Source organism: Hakea prostrata, chromosome 10 (assembly GCF_041222555.1).
Source record: "Hakea prostrata isolate BN-2017 chromosome 10, UWA_Hpros_2, whole genome shotgun sequence".
Taxonomy (NCBI): Eukaryota; Viridiplantae; Streptophyta; class Magnoliopsida; order Proteales; family Proteaceae; genus Hakea; species Hakea prostrata.
The window spans coordinates 13,829,602-13,848,419 of record NC_142609.1 but is presented as its reverse complement, the minus strand read 5'-3'; the positions used below and the strand labels follow the sequence as shown (position 1 = coordinate 13,848,419).

General features: G+C 40.4%; 1 protein-coding gene across 1 annotated transcript; it reads left to right on the top strand.

Moving 5' to 3' along the window:
- The first annotated feature begins 995 nt into the window (after positions 1 to 995).
- Positions 996 to 18,304, top strand: LOC149002025 (Putative methyltransferase family protein). Its single transcript, XM_089137052.1, has 8 exons — positions 996 to 1,175; positions 1,252 to 1,319; positions 3,660 to 3,779; positions 12,647 to 12,720; positions 12,821 to 12,878; positions 12,969 to 13,070; positions 17,239 to 17,347; positions 17,700 to 18,304. Exons 1-8 carry the CDS (start codon positions 1,117 to 1,119, stop codon positions 17,818 to 17,820), a joined length of 711 nt encoding a protein of 236 aa, XP_088993178.1. The 5' UTR covers positions 996 to 1,116; the 3' UTR covers positions 17,821 to 18,304.
- The last annotated feature ends 514 nt before the right edge of the window (positions 18,305 to 18,818 follow it).

Here is an 18,818-nt window from a genome sequence, read left to right as displayed (position 1 = left end):
ATGAATTATATCTCCCAAACTTTATAAGGATTTTATGATTGGGGAAGAAGATTATAGACGGTAAAGGTAGATGAAAGTACACCTTGAGCATAAGGTTTTTCGTTCAAGGTTATTCTTGTTTTTTTGAAAAATTTAATTTGCTTATATCAATACTTAACTATGATTTTCTAAGGCATGTGATGTTATTGATGTATTTTCACCCTATAAAAAGTTTTTATTTTTTTAATTTTTAATTAGAATACTATTGAAAGTCTATTCAATAAATTGAATAACTCGTGAGATGACATTAATTTTAGGAGGTAACTTAGGATTGAGGTTGAAAATTTTCCTAAATATTATGAGTCTAGTTCCTCTGCTTCTGTCCATATAGCTATACACCTATACTTGTAAGAGTGTTGGTCCTACGTACACTGCCTAACCTGACGGGGGCAGACTTGACACAGTGTGGACCCCACACTCTTGTGAGTGTGAGTTTAGGGCGGAGGGCCAAGACGGGGGACGAGAGAAGGGGAAAAGGGGGAAAGGGGAGAAGGGAGGGGCGGGAGAGAGGGGGGAAAGGAAACAAAAACGAAGGAACCGGGGGGCACGGAGGGAAGAAAAGAAGGAGAAAAACAGGGGCCCCCAAGCCGGGCCAGGCCGGCGACCAAGGGCAGCGGGCCAAGAAGGCGCCAAACCAAGGGGGAGGATTAAAACGTGGGGGTTTGTTCGGGGGCAGTTGGTTGTCTCTCCCCGTTTGGGTCGGCTCGCCAATAAACTTGGGGCAGCCGTCGGCGTGTGGTGTCTTCGCGGGCGCCCAGCGCCGGGCCGGTTCGGTAGGGCTATATGGGGCAGTTGGGAGCAGATGATCCAAATCAATATCCTACGGGGAGGGGCTTGGCCAGGAGCTGACTGGAAGAGGAAGACAAAGACTGGGGACGGTTGGTCCCGAAATGGACCAGCTAAAAATGACCCATAAACCAGAAGCGACTGTTTATGCTCCTGGCGCTTCGGAATGAGGCCCCATTGCTGGGCTTGGTCAGACTCACCAATGAAGACCTAAGCACGGAAGCTCCAGCCGGTTAAAAACTGGAATGCATTAGAAAGCAAAATATTCTAGGAACAGAAACTAATCAAAATATGGAGAGGAATGACGATGACGATATTGTCTCCTTGGATGAGTTCTTTCGTAACGACAAGTATGCTCTCTCTTTTGCTTCCTTTGTGGGTGTGTGTACTATGTGTGCGGTTCTGACCTCCTTTGGGTTGTTGCAGCTATCAGCTTACAACCTTTACATTTGGGTCCCGAGTTCTTGAGCTTTATTGTCTCCAATCAGCTTCAAGTGAGTTTCAGATTGCTGATAACTAAAATTAGATGGAAGAAAGCAAAACCCATTTCGTATTATTATCTGTTATTGTTCTATCTTCCAGAGTTATGCCTAGGAATTTTTTATTCCCCTTCACTGGTTCTATTAATGGCTGAAAGAGTTTTTTTTTTTTCCTGTGTATTGGGTGGTTTGTTCTATTATTTCATTATTAACTGTATGGTTTAGGCGGAATTTGAAATTGCACCTTTCTACCAAAAAAAGAAAGAATCTTTTTTCTCCGTATGGGCATTTGGAGAGGGGGAGGCGTGGGCGGGGAATGGTGGACGTTGGAAAATTTTCGTGTTGTTTGCCTTTCCAGTTCAGTTGATAAGAGTAAACTTCCCATTGTTTGAATTGATAGAAGTTTATGTTGTTTCAGTTTCGGTAACCTTCCCTCGACTGTTCTTATAACTATTATGCAGGTCAAGAAACTATGGGTATTTATAAAAAGTGATAATTTCAGTCTTCTCTACTTAGAAGATGGTATTGATTGTATGATATTCTCAATCAACTTGAGATTGGATAACTTCAGCAGCTTGTTCAAATCAGTAACAATCAACAAAAAAAGATATTGTAATTTAACAAATTCAGTCTAGTGACCAGCAAAACAAATACTTCAGAAAGTTGTGAGGGAAGGATTTTAAATTGATCTGTACCCAGAGGTTGTTATAGGCTTATAGCCAGTGAAGAAGATGGAGGATCATGGGAAGTTACCTAACCACTTAGTTAACTGCTAAAGATTGCCAACAATAACTATGAAAGAAAAGCTGACAATGAAGAATGAACCCCCAACTCAGCACATGAAGTTTAGTTTTATCTTCTTCTTTTTATGTTAGGATTAGGGATTATGTAGATTAGATCTTGCTTGGTGAATAACTCCAGCAACATCTTTTGAAAAGGCATCTATCAGTATTAAGTTGTAGCTCAGAAGGGACATTTATGCAAGTAAGCGATTTGATTTCGAAGTTCTTATTGGCATTGCAAAATTTTGGATTTAAAAGTCCTTTGAGCAATCGAGACACTAGCAAGGTTCCACTCTCTTCTTGTGTTAAATTAGATTCAATCCATTTTGTGGCACACTTGCATATCTTCGATTCACTCTGTCGACACTGAGAAATATTCACTCCGTCAACACCAAGAAATGTGGGGACAATATCCAACCAGTGCTATAAGAGGCTTACAAGAGATCAACTCTATGGTGTGCTTCAAGGTGTACTTGCCGGCAAAAATGTGATGTGACCTACTAGAAGTAACTGTGTGTTCAGCTGTATGCCTAACGGTATACATATAAGCTTCATGCCTCAATATGAAAGTTGCATGCCCAAATGAAAAATAGCATTACGTATTGTCCATAAAGTACTTCTTTTTATTGTTTGTAAGTCATAATATCTAAAAAGTAGTTATTATATTCCTATTTAATCTATAGTTGTTGAGCCACTTGTTTCAAGGTTTGTGCCTTGCCTTTTTGTTCAATGGAAAACTGTCCTCAGACATATACCTATTTTACAGAGGTTCAGTGTGGTAATCAGGTTCAGTATGAATCTAGTCAATACCTGTTGATCTCCAAAACTTGAGAACAACAACAACTCAGCCTTCTCCCAACTCAAAGGGGTCACCTACATGGATCCAACAAGAAATGGCAATGAGATGATATTGTTTATGAGAAACATTTGGGAAATCCATATGTTTCTTATATATGGGCTAGAGTTAAATCATTGTTACAAGTGTCTAAAGTAAAGGGGCATAAACCAATTGAGCCAAATGATCTACCATGTATTGACACTCTTTGTGATAATACTACCCAGCTTCTTTCTACTAGTCATGGAGCAGACTTTTGGTGAAACTTAAACATGAGTAGAGGGTGATACAGATTACATTTGTTTACAGAATTTCATTACCAATCAGCCAGTTGGTTGAGAATTGGTTAAGCCTACCAATCTAAGCTTTGTGGGTCAATTGGCCATATGTATACCAACTCGATATTGCTTAGTGGACTTCATGAAAATTGTAAAAAATAGGCATAAACCGTGTTGTGGTATACAACAACAACAACAACAACAATAAGCCTTTTCCCAACTAAATGGGGTCGGCACATGGATTCTTGTCAAAATGAACCAAATGACGTGAATAACTGTGCTTATATTTATGATGCATATACTAGTTGTGGATGGTAATTAAATGAAGATGTGGTGACATGAATATATAAAATTACATTTTTCATTCATAATTATCACTCCTCTCCCCATTTGTAATGGTCTTTGTTGTCTTGGATAGTCTACTACTTTTCATATTCTAATACAACCTTTCATGTGGCAGCTGATTTTGATCTTACAGGACAACTAGTTTGGCCAGGTGCCTTCCTTTTGAACAGTTACCTTACCAAAAACTCTGACATGCTCCAAGGACGTTCTGTTATTGAATTAGGCTCTGGTGTTGGTAAGATTTATACTGTCCAATGATGATCTTCCACGTTGTTAAAATTTTGACTGAGATATAATAATGTAACAGCATATTTGATGAAATGAATTTGTATAAGTCTTAATTCATAGGTTAAAGCGAATCCAAGAATAAATGGAACCTTCAAAATGTGTTTATATACTAGGCTATCATAAAGCGTGAAATGGTTATCTAGAAATTTAAAGTCTGTTTGTTACTTCGATGTTTTCACCCATAAATTGCAGACTCAATGTGAAGATCAATTATCGTAGCGGCCATATTTAATATGTGCTAACAATTTCTGTAGGTAACTCTTCTTTTGGCATGTAATCCAACATGAAAGTAGTATTCTGCATTTACCTCTGTATCTATAGCCATGTAAAATACAGCTTTGGTCACAAGTAGGTATTGAAGTCCATGGTCAAGAATGTTTAACGTGATCTATTGTCTTATCAGCAGTGTGCCTTTTGTTTTGTTCGGCCATGGAGAATCTTTTTAATGACTTATCGGTTTTGTGTTTAAACCGCAGTTTCCATGTGTTGCTGTTGCTACCATGCCAATAGTGGTGCTTCTGCCAACTCAGCTCTGGTTTCTTCGACAAGCATTCATTTAGTTAATCGCATAAAGATGTTGAGAGACTTTATGCTGTTAGTAAACTTGACTTGAACAAAAGTGGAGACTGGAGATTTATACCATCTTCTGAAACTTCAATGTGTTTTTCTTGATAATGAGTGTGTAGAAATTGCCAACTGAGTCTGTGAAGCTTCTTTAATGGTAATTTAGACTAATGCCTCTATTTTCCCAAATGGCATAGATGTGTTACATTTGCATAATTATTTTGGCAAAGTAGGATGGTAATGGCCTTTTAGAAATTTTTAGTGGCTTGGGTGGTAATGGCACTTATATAATTATTTGCAACAGTGTTAAAAACTTGTTCCAAACCAGGTTTTGTCAAATACAATTGGTGTCTTTTCCCTGTATTCTGAAACTAATCTACCAAACATCAATTTAGAGTCAAGAACATAGTTCGGGAACATAAATGAAACAGATGGTTCTACCAAAAGAACATAGTTCCGTAATAAATTTACTGCCAAATGCCACGGTGTATGCTTTTCACTGTTGATATTGTTTTGGATGGGGCAAAAGCTAGATTAACACCAAGTCACCAAGTTAGAGTTATGGTCCTCAACCTTGTAACCCAAAGGTTTTAAGTAAGTAGAAGAAAGTATGTGATTAATATCTTTTTTTTTTATGACTAAATAATTATATTAAGGAAACAGAGAATGATACAAAAGGGGGGGGGGAACCAACCTTCAATTAGGAGGCTGGAAGGAGGAACTAAGACCCCAGGAGACAACAATGAGCTTGTTCCTTGGGGAGTCAACAACCAAGGGGTGGGGGATAGAGAGAAGTCTAGCAGAAACATCAAACTGGATGGTATTCCAAATTGAGTCTAGAGAGCGGGATTTGGAAGTCTATCACTTGTGATTGCGCTCCAACCATAGGTGGTGGACCCTGGCACTAAAGAGTAAATACAAGCTTACCAGTCCAGTCACAAATGGAAGTACCTAAAAAATTACTCAAGACCCAAGACCAATCACAATCAAAACCAAAGGAGCGCGAGTGCCAGGATTAGGGCAAGATGGGAGGCAAGGGCTTTTCTCCAAAGAGAATTGGAGAAAGGGCAAGAGAAAATAGGTGCTTTAAATCCTCAGAACCATTCCAACAAAGGATACAGTTGGGGTTAGCTGAGATATAGTGACTAATGAGGAAAGCCTGGGTGGGAAGGGCTAGGTTAAGGGCTCTCCAGAGGGTGAGGGAGTGGCGGGGGATATAACCTTTAAACCAAACCAGAGGGAGCCAAGGGTGTTGGAGGGAAGACGAGCGGAGAAGGTTCCAAGCTGAGGAGGTGGTGAAGGATTTGGTGGTAGAGGGGAGCCAAACAAGGAGATTGTAGGGGGAAAGAAGGATAGGAGGGAAGTGAGCTCTAGACTTGTGTGAGACTATGGTGAGGGAGGGGAGCCATTAATGATGAAAGCGGATGGGGTGTGGATTTGGGGATGTGAGTCTCATAGACAACACAGGGGCCAAAGAGGGTGAAGAGGATACCCATTGGATGCCACGGGTTAAGCTAGAACGAGGTAGAAGTGTCATATGAAATATGGGCGGTAATGCGAGGAGAGTGCGCGGCCTTAACAGGAGAAGCTTCCTCCAGATCCAGGAAGAGTTAGAAGGGATGGGGACAGTCCAAAAGGAATCAGATTTGAGAAGAGAGGAATAGACCCAATTGACCCAAATGGAATCCTATTTGGAGACAATTTTTCAGATGAGTTTGAGGAGTCATGCGGAAGTGACCTCTTGGATGCGGCGGATACCAAGGCTCCCTTCAAATTTAGGACGACAAATATTGGTCCAGCTAATGGGGCGAAGGAAGCGCGAGGAGTCTTGGCCATTCCAGAGAAAGGCACAAAAGAAGGATTCTATAGCTGAGGTAATAGACTTGGGGATAGGGAAAATGCCACACCAATAGAGGTAAGAGGATTGGAGAACAATGTGAGTGAGCTCAACTTTACCAGTGAAAGATAGGAGCTTGCTTTTCCAAAGATGGAGATTTGTGCAGATATGATCAAGCATAGGGAGAGCAATGGTGGTGAGAAAGCCTACTAGGGATGGGAGGAAGACCTAAATAGACTACAAGGAAGTAGCCAAACTTGAAACCTGAGACATGCAGGAGGTTAGAGCGTAGGGGTTTGGAAGCTCCAAAGAGGAAAAGGGTAGATTTGTCAAGATTGACCTTAAGACTCGAGAGGGATTCAAATAGGGAGAGGGTTGAAAGGATGGACGAGATGGATCTGTGATCGGCTTTGGAGAAAATCATAGATCATCAGCAAAAGCAAGATGAGTGAGCTTAAGGGATTTGCATTTGCTGATCAATTTTGGACTAGAGGATACGGGAGAGAACCTCTTAAGGCCAAAGGGAAAAGGTAGGGGGAGAGAGGGCAACCTTGACGGATGCCAACGCGAGAGGGGAAGTACCCAGCGGGAGATCCATTGGTGATAATGGAAAAGTAGGGAGAGGAGATACAAATGTCAATCCAATGGATAAAGGAAGGAGGGAATCCCATGGTAGTAAGGACATCATTGCTAAAGTCCCAACAAATGGAGTCAAAAGCTTTATGGAGGTCAACTTTTAGGAGAGCAGCAGGGGAATGGGAAGTTGATGACTTTAATAACTTGGTTGTGCTAAAATAGTTGATGAGGTGGTTATAATTGATGGGAGGGAGATTACATGAAGTGATTACTTTGATATATGGGCTTAATCATAAACAAATAGGGTAGCATAAACGGTGATGTTTCTAAGAGTATTAAAATAGGTTGGATGAAGTCAAGAAGTTTAGTGTCTGGAGTGTTGCTGGTAAGGCGCTAAAGTGAGGGTGTACACTATAGGGATAGAGGGGCCATAGGGAATCAAACCCAACCAACCATGTGGGGGGATACAATCAGCTTTAGGGATAGGTGGTGGGATCCTATTGGAGCAGGCACATTCATGCTAGGACTCCAACAGGGATGCGGCCTATGTGGAAAGTAATTAGTTAGGAATATAGGATGGGTTTTGGGTTTATCAGGAGAAAGATAGGGAATAGAGAAGGGTTGGGGGGGGGGGGAGACGAGTTGTGCTCATAGTAGAGAGGAAGACTTTCAATGGGTGTTAGTGGACGGGTGAAAATCAAGCTGTTAAGATATCATGTGATGGTATAGGGGCAAGGGTAGTTTAGGTTATTCAAATAACCCTTGTGGGAGGATCATATGGGAGGGGAGATTGTTGGGTCTCTGGGGGCTTTATAATTGAGTTTGTAAAGGGAAAAGGGGGGAATGGGTTGAGTTTTAAGGGGCAATCTTAGCTTGCGGTAGTGAACTTGGTTTTGTTAGGGTTAGGTATTGCTAGAGATAATTGGAAGGAATTTCAGAGTTTGGTATAGAAATTCAAATTGTTCTTGTTCGTTTGCTAATTGTAATCCAAATTATGTATTCATCTTGGTGAGATCCAACATGAGTGATCCCAGAGGTGAGGAGTGGTCATTGCTAGAGTTTACAGGGGAGATAACTAGAGCTTGCCGGAGATTGCAGGGAAGATTTCCAGTGTCTTAGCAACGTTGTATCAGAGCAGATTTGATCACAATGCATGTTTAGAGGTAGAATGGTAGCAAGAGTGAAAAAATTGGAGAAAGCGGTGAAAGAAATCCAGATTTAGGTAGGCGTAATGGATTCCAAGTTCGAAATCATAAGCCAACAATTGAAGAGGGAGCAACAATGCAACAACGAGTTTAGAATGAGGACTTACCTGATGCGTGGGAGGCTCTTGAGATTGACTCACCGGCACTGGAAGTGACACAGGAGAGAGTGCCAAAAACACCGCCGCCAACAATTAGTGTGAACGCATGGAAAGGGAGTTGTGAATATCTGATTAGCATGGAAGGGGCTAGCCAACGCAGGGATTTCACTCCACAACAATTGGAGATGCCGATATTTACTGGTGAGGACCCCTAGGGTTGGATCGCAAAGGCAGAGAGGTATTTTCACCTCTATAGGCTTGACGACAACGAGATCCTCAGGGCAGCGATGTTGTGCTTCAATGGACTTGCATTTGGTCGGTTACGATTCCAGGATTTGCAGGCACCTATGTCTTCGTGGGAGGCTCTGAAAGAAGCGATGGTGAGACAATTTGGTTTGCCTTAGTTGAAAAGTCCCCAAGAAGCTCTTATAAGTCTTAAGCAGCAAGGCACCGTCGATGAGTTTCGTGAACACTTCGAGACCCTAGCTGTATCGACTGGTTGTTGGGATCATAGTTGTCAAGGCGTCGCCTCGGCGTCTGGGCTCCTTTGGAGCGCCTCAAATTGGCGTCGCCTCGGCGTCTGGGCTCCTTCGAAGCGCCTCAAATTGGCGTCGCCTTATTTTTAGGCAAAAGGCGTCCGCTTTTTTTTTTTTTTTTTTTTTAAATCACGAGAAAGATGCCTAATCAAAGGCATATATTGAAATACTTATTAGATTCCGATTGTAAAGTATCTATTGTTTGACCTATATGCATATGTATAATGACACTACATGTGATCAAATGTTAAAATAAAAATTTAAAAAAAAAAATAAAAATCGAAAGAGAATAATTTCTTGACTCAAGTCTCACACTCTCACTCTCACTCTAATCCCTAATCTCTTTCTCTCTTCCTCTCTTCTTCTCTTCCATTCCCGCGACGACACTCCGGCAAGCAGCGGCCAGCGACAAACAACTTCTTCTCTTCCTTTCTTCTCGCGACTTTTTATTTAGGACCTATTATGTGTGGTTTGTAGTATGTTGGATGACTTGAGGTAGTCTAATATTAGTTTTTTTATTATATAAGATATGATAGATTTAGAGTGAATGAGATGTACACTAAAAATTTCACTTAAAATGCCTCAACCGCTTTCAAAAGCGCCTCGGAGAGCGCCTCGTCGACTCATCGCCTCAATTAGCCTAAACCGCCTTGCATCGTCTCGTCGCCGTGACAACTATGGTTGGGATGAAGCTTGGCTTCGCAGTGCTTTTCTATCTAGTCTGGAGGATGAGACATGGACAAAGGTTCAGTTGTTCAAATTCGAGAGCCTGATCCAAACGATGGAGTTGGCCCAATGGGCCGAAGCTAGGAATTGGGCCCTTAAAGGCCTTCACTAGCCCACCATGGTGCAGCCCATTCCAACGACCCAGGCATTAGCCTAGCGGGTCATCAACATTAATTGAGTAACTGCGAATGGGTCAAAGCCCAGGCCAGCTGCTGGAAACTTGAGTGGGGCTGGAATTAACACAGCTGGGTCGACCAGACCGAACCAACCACTACCCAATTTGACACCCACAAGCCCTTCGTCTTCTCGAACTTCTTCTCAAGCAGCGGCGACTTCTATGGCGAAGAACCAACGCTCTCGTTGGTTGACACTGGAGAAACTCTAACTCGAAGATGGATCAGGGCTTATGCTTCCGATATTACGCACCCTATTCTTAGAACCATTAGTGCCCCTACAAACAACTCAAGGTGCTGATGGTACATGAGGAGGATGATGACCAAGTGGTGGTTTCAGAGGATGTGTACTGATACAACGGTCTTAGATGCAGGCACAAATTTACCTTGAGGGCAAGGTGAGGCTTTTTTTTTAGGGAGGGGGGGGGGTGTACTTTTTAGACGCCATGTGAGGGTATAGGGGTAGGGGTAGTTTAGGTTATCCAAATAACCCATGTGGGAGGATCATGTGGGAGGGGAGTTCGTTGGGTGTCTGTGTAACTGAGTTTGTATAGGGAAAAGGTGGGGAATGAGTTTTGGGGGGCATGCATAGCTTGCAGTAGTGAACTGGAGTGAATTCACTGGTTTAGTTAGGGGGAGGTATAACCAGAGATAATTGTAAGAAAATTCACAGTTTGGTATAGAAATTCAAATTGTTTTTGTTCATTTGCTAATTGCGATCCAAATTCTGTATTCATCTCACTGAGATCCAATGTGAGTGATGGAGTAGTTATTGCCGGAGTTTATAGGGGAGAACTAGACTCAACTGTAAAGAAAACCAAGGAGGGCTACTGCGAGTTGAGCTAGTTGCAGTGGATTCATCCATCAAACTTAGGGATTGCTTAGGTTTCTTATCATCCGGTATCAGAGCACGTTGATCTAGGGAATGGCTAGCAGTTGGATGGAGTCCAGGTTGAAGACCTTGAGTCACAGGTGCGAAATTTGCAAGGTCAGGTGTTGTCCATGGGATCTATATTCAATTCCCTAACCAGCATATAGAGGAGGGAAAAAAAAGAATCAAGAGTTCAAGGAGAATTGAGAGCTTACTTGTCAAAAAGGAAGAATGGTGAGGTAGCTTCTAAATCTCTGGAACTCAGAGATGTAAGCAAAGCTAAGCCTTCATCAAACCGAGAAGAGAAGCTAGAGTAGGGGGTCTTTTGTCATGTTATGAAGTACTCGCAGATGTGACCTCAAGAAGACCCACGGTGCAGATGGGCACCACTGCAGATTGCAGAGAGAAGGGTGGAAGCTCGTGGCAGCTGCCTGAGCTTGGGAAGAAAGTTGGGTTAAAAGGGCAATTAGGGTTGGGCTAGAATTGGAACTAAGGGCTGATAGGATAGATTTTGGGCCTGCTGCACTAGGTCAGATGAAGGACTTGAACCACTTGGGGGAGCCTATAAACTGGGCCATTAAAAATCCTGTGGAATTAAAATGGGCCCATCTCAGCCCGAAACCCAATCCATTGCCTTATTGATTTGGGCCAAGCCAATGCAATTAAACCGAGGACTAACTTAGGAACCGATGTGACCCAGGGAATCAATTCCGCAACAGTTCAATCAAACTGATGGATGAATGGGATGTTGTCTTCAACTTCAAATCTCGAGCAGGCTCCGCTGCTATGATGAGAAGCCCTATCAGGACTGTGTACCAGGACCGCTAGGGGTTGATGCCAGTGGCGAATGTGATAACCTTAATCCTGATGGTGGAGGTTCTGCATTTTTCTGTCGGAAATAACCTCGGAAGCGACTTCCCCAATGCAGCCTGTGATGATGCATGGGGAAAATGGAAGGGGCTTTTATACTCCAGTACCTGGAACCCTCAGCCCTTTCCAATGGTGTTGAAGGAGGTCTTCAGAATAATGCTGGCAATAGCGATAAAAAATGGCACCTTTGTGAGATTGGCCTTAGGCATACTGTTTCATTCTTGTAAGCGGATTTCTCAATGCACTTGAAGCCATTGGGGATCATCTTGGCTTACCCAGAGTGCAGATTCAAAAAAGGTCTTGAATCGTAGTGGATTGGAGTGCGATGGACTTGAGCATTATGTATAAAGGACCAAGTGTTGATGCACGAAAGAGCAGAGAGTTGTTGGCCGGGCTTTAAGTCATCATCTAATGCAGTATTCTGAAGCTGCTCAAGAAGATGCAAAGCTTGTTTTATCCTGTGAGAGTATCCAAAATGGTATTGGAAGCCAGTTTCTCTCATTGCAAGCTCATGCAGAAATGGTGGGGATGCAATTTCCTCCCAATTAATTGGGCTCCAGCGAGCCAGAGCATTCTTGACTCAAGGGGCTTCAAACTATTGGTGATGCCACTAATTTTTCCATTTTTGTTGACATGGAGAAGGGCGGGGAGGGGATGGTTTCCAGGAAGTTTGTTTTTGAGGATGTGGAATTGGCATGGTTATGCAGCAAGCATGTGAAAACCAAGCTTCCTACATCACCTTGAGGACAAATGTTCGATTTCACCTTGAGCTCAAGGTGAAACTGATGGGGGAAGTATTGTTAAGACACTAATGTATAGGGGATCACACAACCATGTGGGGGACAACATCAACAGACAACGACATGTGACAGGGACTTATTGGGAAATGTCTATTTGCTGTTAGGAATATTCAGAGGGTATGGCTGAGGTGGAAAGGGGTTAGTTAGGATTGGCTTTGGTGCATGGGTTTTAGGGTATATTAGGGTAAAGAGGGGTGAAATAAAGGGGGGATTGAATTAGTGGTTTTTGGGGCAAGCTTGCTTGCGGGTAGAGAAAGACTCTCAGGTTGGGGGAAGTATTGCAATGGCAGTGGTTGTTCGTCAATTTCAGTGTTGAAGTGCTGATCCATTTGCTATCTTCTCCAAGCTCGTGTGTTGAGGTGGCAAGTGTGAGTATGTAAAGGAAACCAAAGAGGGCTACCTAGAGTTGAGCTAGTTGCAGTGGATTCATCAATTGAATTTAGGAATCAATTGGGGGTTCTTATCAGTCTCAAAACCTATCTAATGTTTTCAACTAACATTTGTATTGGGCATTTGATCTTTCATCTTATAAAGTGCTTCTTCCTTTTCTGCATTCAGGTGTTACGGGAATTCTATGCAGCCTATTTTGCACTGAGGTTGTATTAACTGACCATAATGATGAAGTACTCAAGGCAAGGTCGAGAGATCAATTAATCTGTTACTCTTCAGGGTTTCGTAACTTTTTTATCTCTCTCTCTTTCTCTCTCTAATTTTGGACAAATACCTTTTCAGATATTGAACAAAAATGTAGAGCTCCATAAATCTTTGGATACTGCTAAGAGTTGTGTTGGTAAGAGATTAACTTGAGGAAAATGAAGGTGCATTTAAATAAAAGCTAATATCAATTTTTTGACCCTTTTTCATTTAATTTTTCTTGCAGGGTTAGATGCTGAGAAGCTAGAATGGGGAAATCCTGATCATATAAGCCAACTATTGCAAAAACATTCGGGAGGATTTGATCTGGTTCTTGGAGCTGACATCTATATCCTCAGTGTTTCTATTTCTGTTATGTTTTTCTTATGATTGCTCAAACCTTTAGTCTACTGTGTACATAGTTTTATTCACATTTTAACTGGCTTTCTAGTGGATGCATGTTCATTTATCTGACAGTCTAGTGATAAATGTGCATATGTATCTGATACTGGGTCTAGTGATAAAGTTATAATCAGTTTAACTGCAGTGTAATCTCTAGAGATAGGTTGAGACACAGCTGGGTAGAGGTTTGGAAGCTTTGAGAACTTGGGAAATCACATCCATATGGTAATTCCTCTTGGAATCATGGTTTTCTAGTATGAGTGTAGCCTGTGTAGGGAGATTAACATTTATTGGTCTAATACCTGCCAATAATGTCTCAAGTTTGAGCTGTTGAAGCATACCTGGGGGCCCCTTTGCATGCCTTCCTAGTTCCTATAGAAAATAAATAAGCCGTTAATTAAATGACGGCATGCAGTTGTGTTTGTTTTTTGTAAGTAGACTTCTTAACGAGTTGTTGTAGCTACATGTTGGGCTCATTAAGGATTATTTGTAATTTTTTATTTTATTCATGTTAAGATCCATAGGAAGGAAAAGTCCAATAAGAGATGATTTTTTTTTAAAAGATTATGATAGACTTTGAGTTTGTTTCGGTTGTGTCCAAGATATAGCCTTTTTTTTTCTTCTTTCTTTTCAAAGACTTTGACTAAAATTAGTATTTGTTGACTCTTTAAGTACTCTTCTTCTAATTTTTGTAGGATTTGATTTTTGATACTGGAATTTTGATCGTCAAGTTTAGATTGCCGTTGAGTTATGCGATGGGTTATTTTATTTTGGTTTGGTTGACTAACTTCCTTCTCTCTGTACTATTGCCTTAATCCTATTTTCTTGATATCAACAAACATAAACAAGGTGGGATCTCAATCTTGTTCTATTTTTAGTGTATATAGGGACCAAAAAAGAAAAAATCTCCTGGGGCCAGGCAGCTTCTGGCCAATCCTGCCTAGCTCTGAATTGGCAAAAGTAGGGGATGCAAAAGTCAATTGGAATTTGAAAAGCTACACAGTGGTACATCATAGAAAACCATTTATCTCATATTGTAGATGTCTACTGTTAGTTTTATCCCCCTGATGGTTGTTGTAGTTACTTCATATTCGAAATTCAAAAATTCAGATATAATCTTAACTGTAACAACTTCCATGTTTTAGCTTGGGCAAATTTAATTAAAAGATAGAGCTAAAGTTGGATGAACAAGGAAGGCAAAGATAAGCAGCTTGTTACTCCAACTATTCCATAAAAATTAATAAACAGCTTGGACTCAACCAACTAAAAACCTCCTAGAGACTCTTGAAACGCAAGAAACACAAATGAATTGAATGGTATTTCAACAAACCCTCTCTTAAACTGAATGTTAGCTAACAATCTAACAATTAGTTCAGGACTCTCTGTTAGTGCAAATGCCTAGTTATCTTCTTAGCTTCACAAAGGACTCCATCCTGAGGGCTTTTGTGAATATATCAGCAGCATGATCACTGCTTTAGAAAACAAGATCAATTACGCTATCCTTTGTAAGGTCTCTCAAAAAATGGAACTTCACATCTATATGCAGGGAACTGTTCTTTGGCAACTTAATGGCTGAATTGTTATCACAAAAAAACACTGCTGCTTCATGTTGTTCAGATTGAAGTTCTCCAAGAATCTTCCTTAACCAGATAGCTTGACAAGCACTACATGTGGCAGCACAAACTCAGCTTCTGTTGTTGTGAGAGTGACTATAGGCTGTTTCTTTGTAGACCATCAGATAGCTGCTGAACCAAGCATAAATACATAGCCTTTGGTGCTTTTCCAGTCATCAATATCACCTGCATAATAGCTGTCAGTAAAACCAATCAAATCTGAATTTTCTCCTCTCTTATAAAACAACCCAAGAGTTGCAATCCCTTTCAAATAGCATAAAATACGCTTAGCAAATTGAAGGTGCTTTTCAGGGGGACTCTCCATAAATCTACTAATAAGACTAAGACCTAATATTTGGCCTCGTTGCTGTTAAGTACACAAGGCTCCCTGCAATTTGCTTGTAGATGGTGTTGTTCAGTCTTCTTCCACCAGAATCTTTAGAGAGCTTTAACCCAACCTCCATTGGTGTACCAACTGGATTACAGTCCTTCAATTGAAACTTCTCCAAAATCTCTTGTACGTGTTTCTTTTGACAAACAAAGGCACCAGTAGCAGATTGTTAACTTCGGCCAAAAAATAATGCATTAGCCCAAGATCTGTCATTTCAAACTGTTATGTTGTTACTTGAATTCTTGTACCCAATTTTGAAGATGGACCCGCACCGACATAGTTTGGTGGGTGACCTAAACAACCCATTTTTGGAGTTTTGTGGTGGAAGCAAAGGAGCCCACCATTGATCTTGGTCAATGGAGGGGGTGCGTGGGGCATAGCTCCGTAGTACAGTACGACCCGACCCAATGGGTCGATCTGTTTACTTGATTGGAGTCTATATATATGTATATTATGTTCGCCTACCACATTATTAAGAGATTTGGGATTTTTGGTTAGGGTTTTGGGTGACAGTTCTTGTAACGCCATTCTTGGCGATTGATTGTGAAATCTCCTTCTGTTCTTCTTCCATATAGTGAAAAACCTCTTCCTCTTTGCCAATGGATGTAGCTCACCGCATTGGTGTGTGAACCACGTTAGATCTCTGTTCGTTTTTGTTCTGTTTCTATTTTGATTTGCTATTTCGTGGGGTTTGTTTTGACACAAACTCATGCATCATGGATTGCTTAAATGACTCCAACATGGCATGATCATCATTCCTTGTGTAAATGAGATCATCTACATACGAGCACACCAAAAATAAATTTTCACCATGACCAACCTTAATAAATAAAGTTTGTTCATAAGGATACTTGAAAAATCCTTCCTTAAAGAAATGGGTTTCAATCCTATAGAAAAATCCTTCCTTCAAGAAATGGGCTTCAATCCTATTGTACCAAGCTTGAAGAGCGCTTTAATCCATATAAAGCCCTTTATAATTTATATACTTAATGCTCATAATTAGGCTTCACATATCTAGGGGGTTGATCAACAAATACCTGTCCTTGAAGCTCACCATGTAAGAAGGCTGACTTCACATCTAATTGATAGATGGGCCATGCTCTTTGCGTTGCTAATGCAATAACCAGCCAAATTGTTTCAAGTTGAGCAACAGGTCTGAACACCTCCTTGTAATCCACTCCAAATTCCTGCTTGAAGCCTTTAACCACCAAACGTGCCTTGTAGTTGTCAATTGGTACTCTCCAAGTAAACACCACCATGGCTATTCAAAGAATTGTACTGGGTTTGGGCATGGAGACTAGCATGAGGTTATTGGCCTCTTATAGCCAGGGTGGTGTTTACTTGGTTTCTGTTAACACTGTAATCTGTATTTGCTGTTGTGGAGTGATCTTATCTATTTCTTGAGACTTAATGTGAGTGAACCATAGAAGCAACATTGCCGAAATTAGGTTCCTAACATTCAGTTTCAGTTTTTTTTCAGTTTTTTTTAACCTGGGATAGGTTAGAGTTACCTAATTGTTAATTGTTCCTTAGGATAAGTGACGTTTCCGGTTTTCTTTGATTGGGATTGGTTAGAGTTATCTAATTATGAATTGTTCAGAATGATAACATTTTGTTTTACTGTGAACTTTAATATTGAAAACCTTTTAAAGCAAGAATTTTATCTGTGTGAACGAATAGAGAAAGATTTGGTTTGTAAGTGTTAGCCCTCTGGCAAGTGTGTATTGATACTTTTAAAGAGGTATACATGAAACAGGGCTGTTACATAAGGTAGGGATACATTCCATCAGATAGAGTTTTAGTGGAGAGAGTTTAGGGAATTCAAATATTTTGAATTTCAAAAGTTTCTGTGGAAGATGTACACTGTCTTAGCCTTTCACAGTGTCTTTTACCTATTTTCTCAAATTTGTAGTCCTATTCTTTTAGCATCACAAATCTAAATCATATACTAAGTGCATGAAATTCCCATAGGTCAATATGCTCCTCAATCTCCTGAGCAAGATAATGTAGATGTGTGGAATTTCCTTTCTCTACCTCAGTTATATCATTCTTTTTGAACTGTTGATTTTTAGAGTGTAAACTTGGTCCCTCCTTGACAAGTTAATGTTCAAGTTTTCAAGATTCCAGCATTTCTCCACTCTTTGATACAGTACAGCAGCTGCTTCATCTTAAAGAAGAGCAATGCAGATTTATACTTGCATATGTATCTAGAGCTAAGACGTGAGTAAACCACTTATTTATGAACTTCAATGGTTTATGCACTGTTTATGCTAATTTGTCATCATTAACTTACTGACAAACTTAAAGAGTTAATGTACTTAGAAACTAGATTTCTGTTGTCCTTCCCCTTCAGGGTTGCAGTGGAAAGTCCAAACTCCCATTTTTTGTTGGCTTTTTTGGGTGTTGTTTGAATATCCTTTCATGAGCATGATAAATGCGTTACATTAGCACCTCTTGTCTCAGACGTAAAATTGATACACTAATGTGTTATCACTCCCCTAATTATCATATTGGATGCTTTTGCTCAATTATTTTATTCTTAAAGAAATGTTAATTGATTGCCTTTTTGTAGTATGGACTCAAAGGTGACAAGTGAAGCTATTCGCCATGGAATGCAAATCAATGAAGTACCTGGGACACGATCTGTGGTAGGAAATGTTGAAGGTGTTATCTATGAGATTACCCTTCAGTAGGACAAAATCCACTCTTTTGACAATGTTTAATCGTTCACAAAATACGGGAATGCAGAAACACAAAGATTGCTTTAGTTGAATATCAGAACCAAGTTCAAGTTGCTATGTAAACAGTGCTGCCATTAATCTTAAATGTGGTTCAGCATCACAGACAGTTGTGTTATTTATCTCACCAGGAGGAGCAAAATGAATACATTATATGAGCATCAAATCCTTGTAAAAGCTCTGGGTGTAACAAAGGCACTTAGTTTATGCTGTCTGGATTTTTTGTGTTACATGTCAATGATAAGACAGTATTAATGATGATTTAGGGATTTTTCCCCCCTCATGTGATGGGGGTAAATCAACTTTTTTTTTTTTTTTTTTAAAATTTTTTTAAATTTTTTAAATTTTTATTATTTTGTTTTGGCAAGGCCTTACTTTTTACTGATGGTGATTTAAGAACTGGTATGTTGTAGATGTTGCATGGCTTGTATTTAGACCTGGAGATAACTAATTAAATCTTTATGTTCAAATAAAATTGCATGATGATTCCATTCAGTAAATTTTAGAACATTGGGTGTTGGCATCGACCTGGGATTGATTTTCACTGTTATGTTGCCGCATGAGCATTCAGTTCTTAAAGTAACATTTCTCCCCAACTCAATGCTGTCATGGAGTTAGTGGCTTTCAACAGGGATTGGCTATTGTTTCGATCTACTTGAGTTCACCCCTTTGAATCAGTCATGAGTCTCATGACACTGTAATTTCATTTGGTCCTACATTCTTCTGTTTTGGAATGAAAAAATTATTCTGGTTGTGAAACTCATTCCTCGTGTCAAATGCAGACTATTAGTGTTTCCTGGACACATTTGGTGGAAATTTGGTCTTTCCATATCATGGTCTAGTTTCAAAATTTACGAGAAGAAAGGTTTTTGTGATTGAAAGTCACTTTCTTCTTCCCTTGTTCCACTATTTTAAACACTACTGTATTTCTAAATTCTGATCTTTGAAGCTTG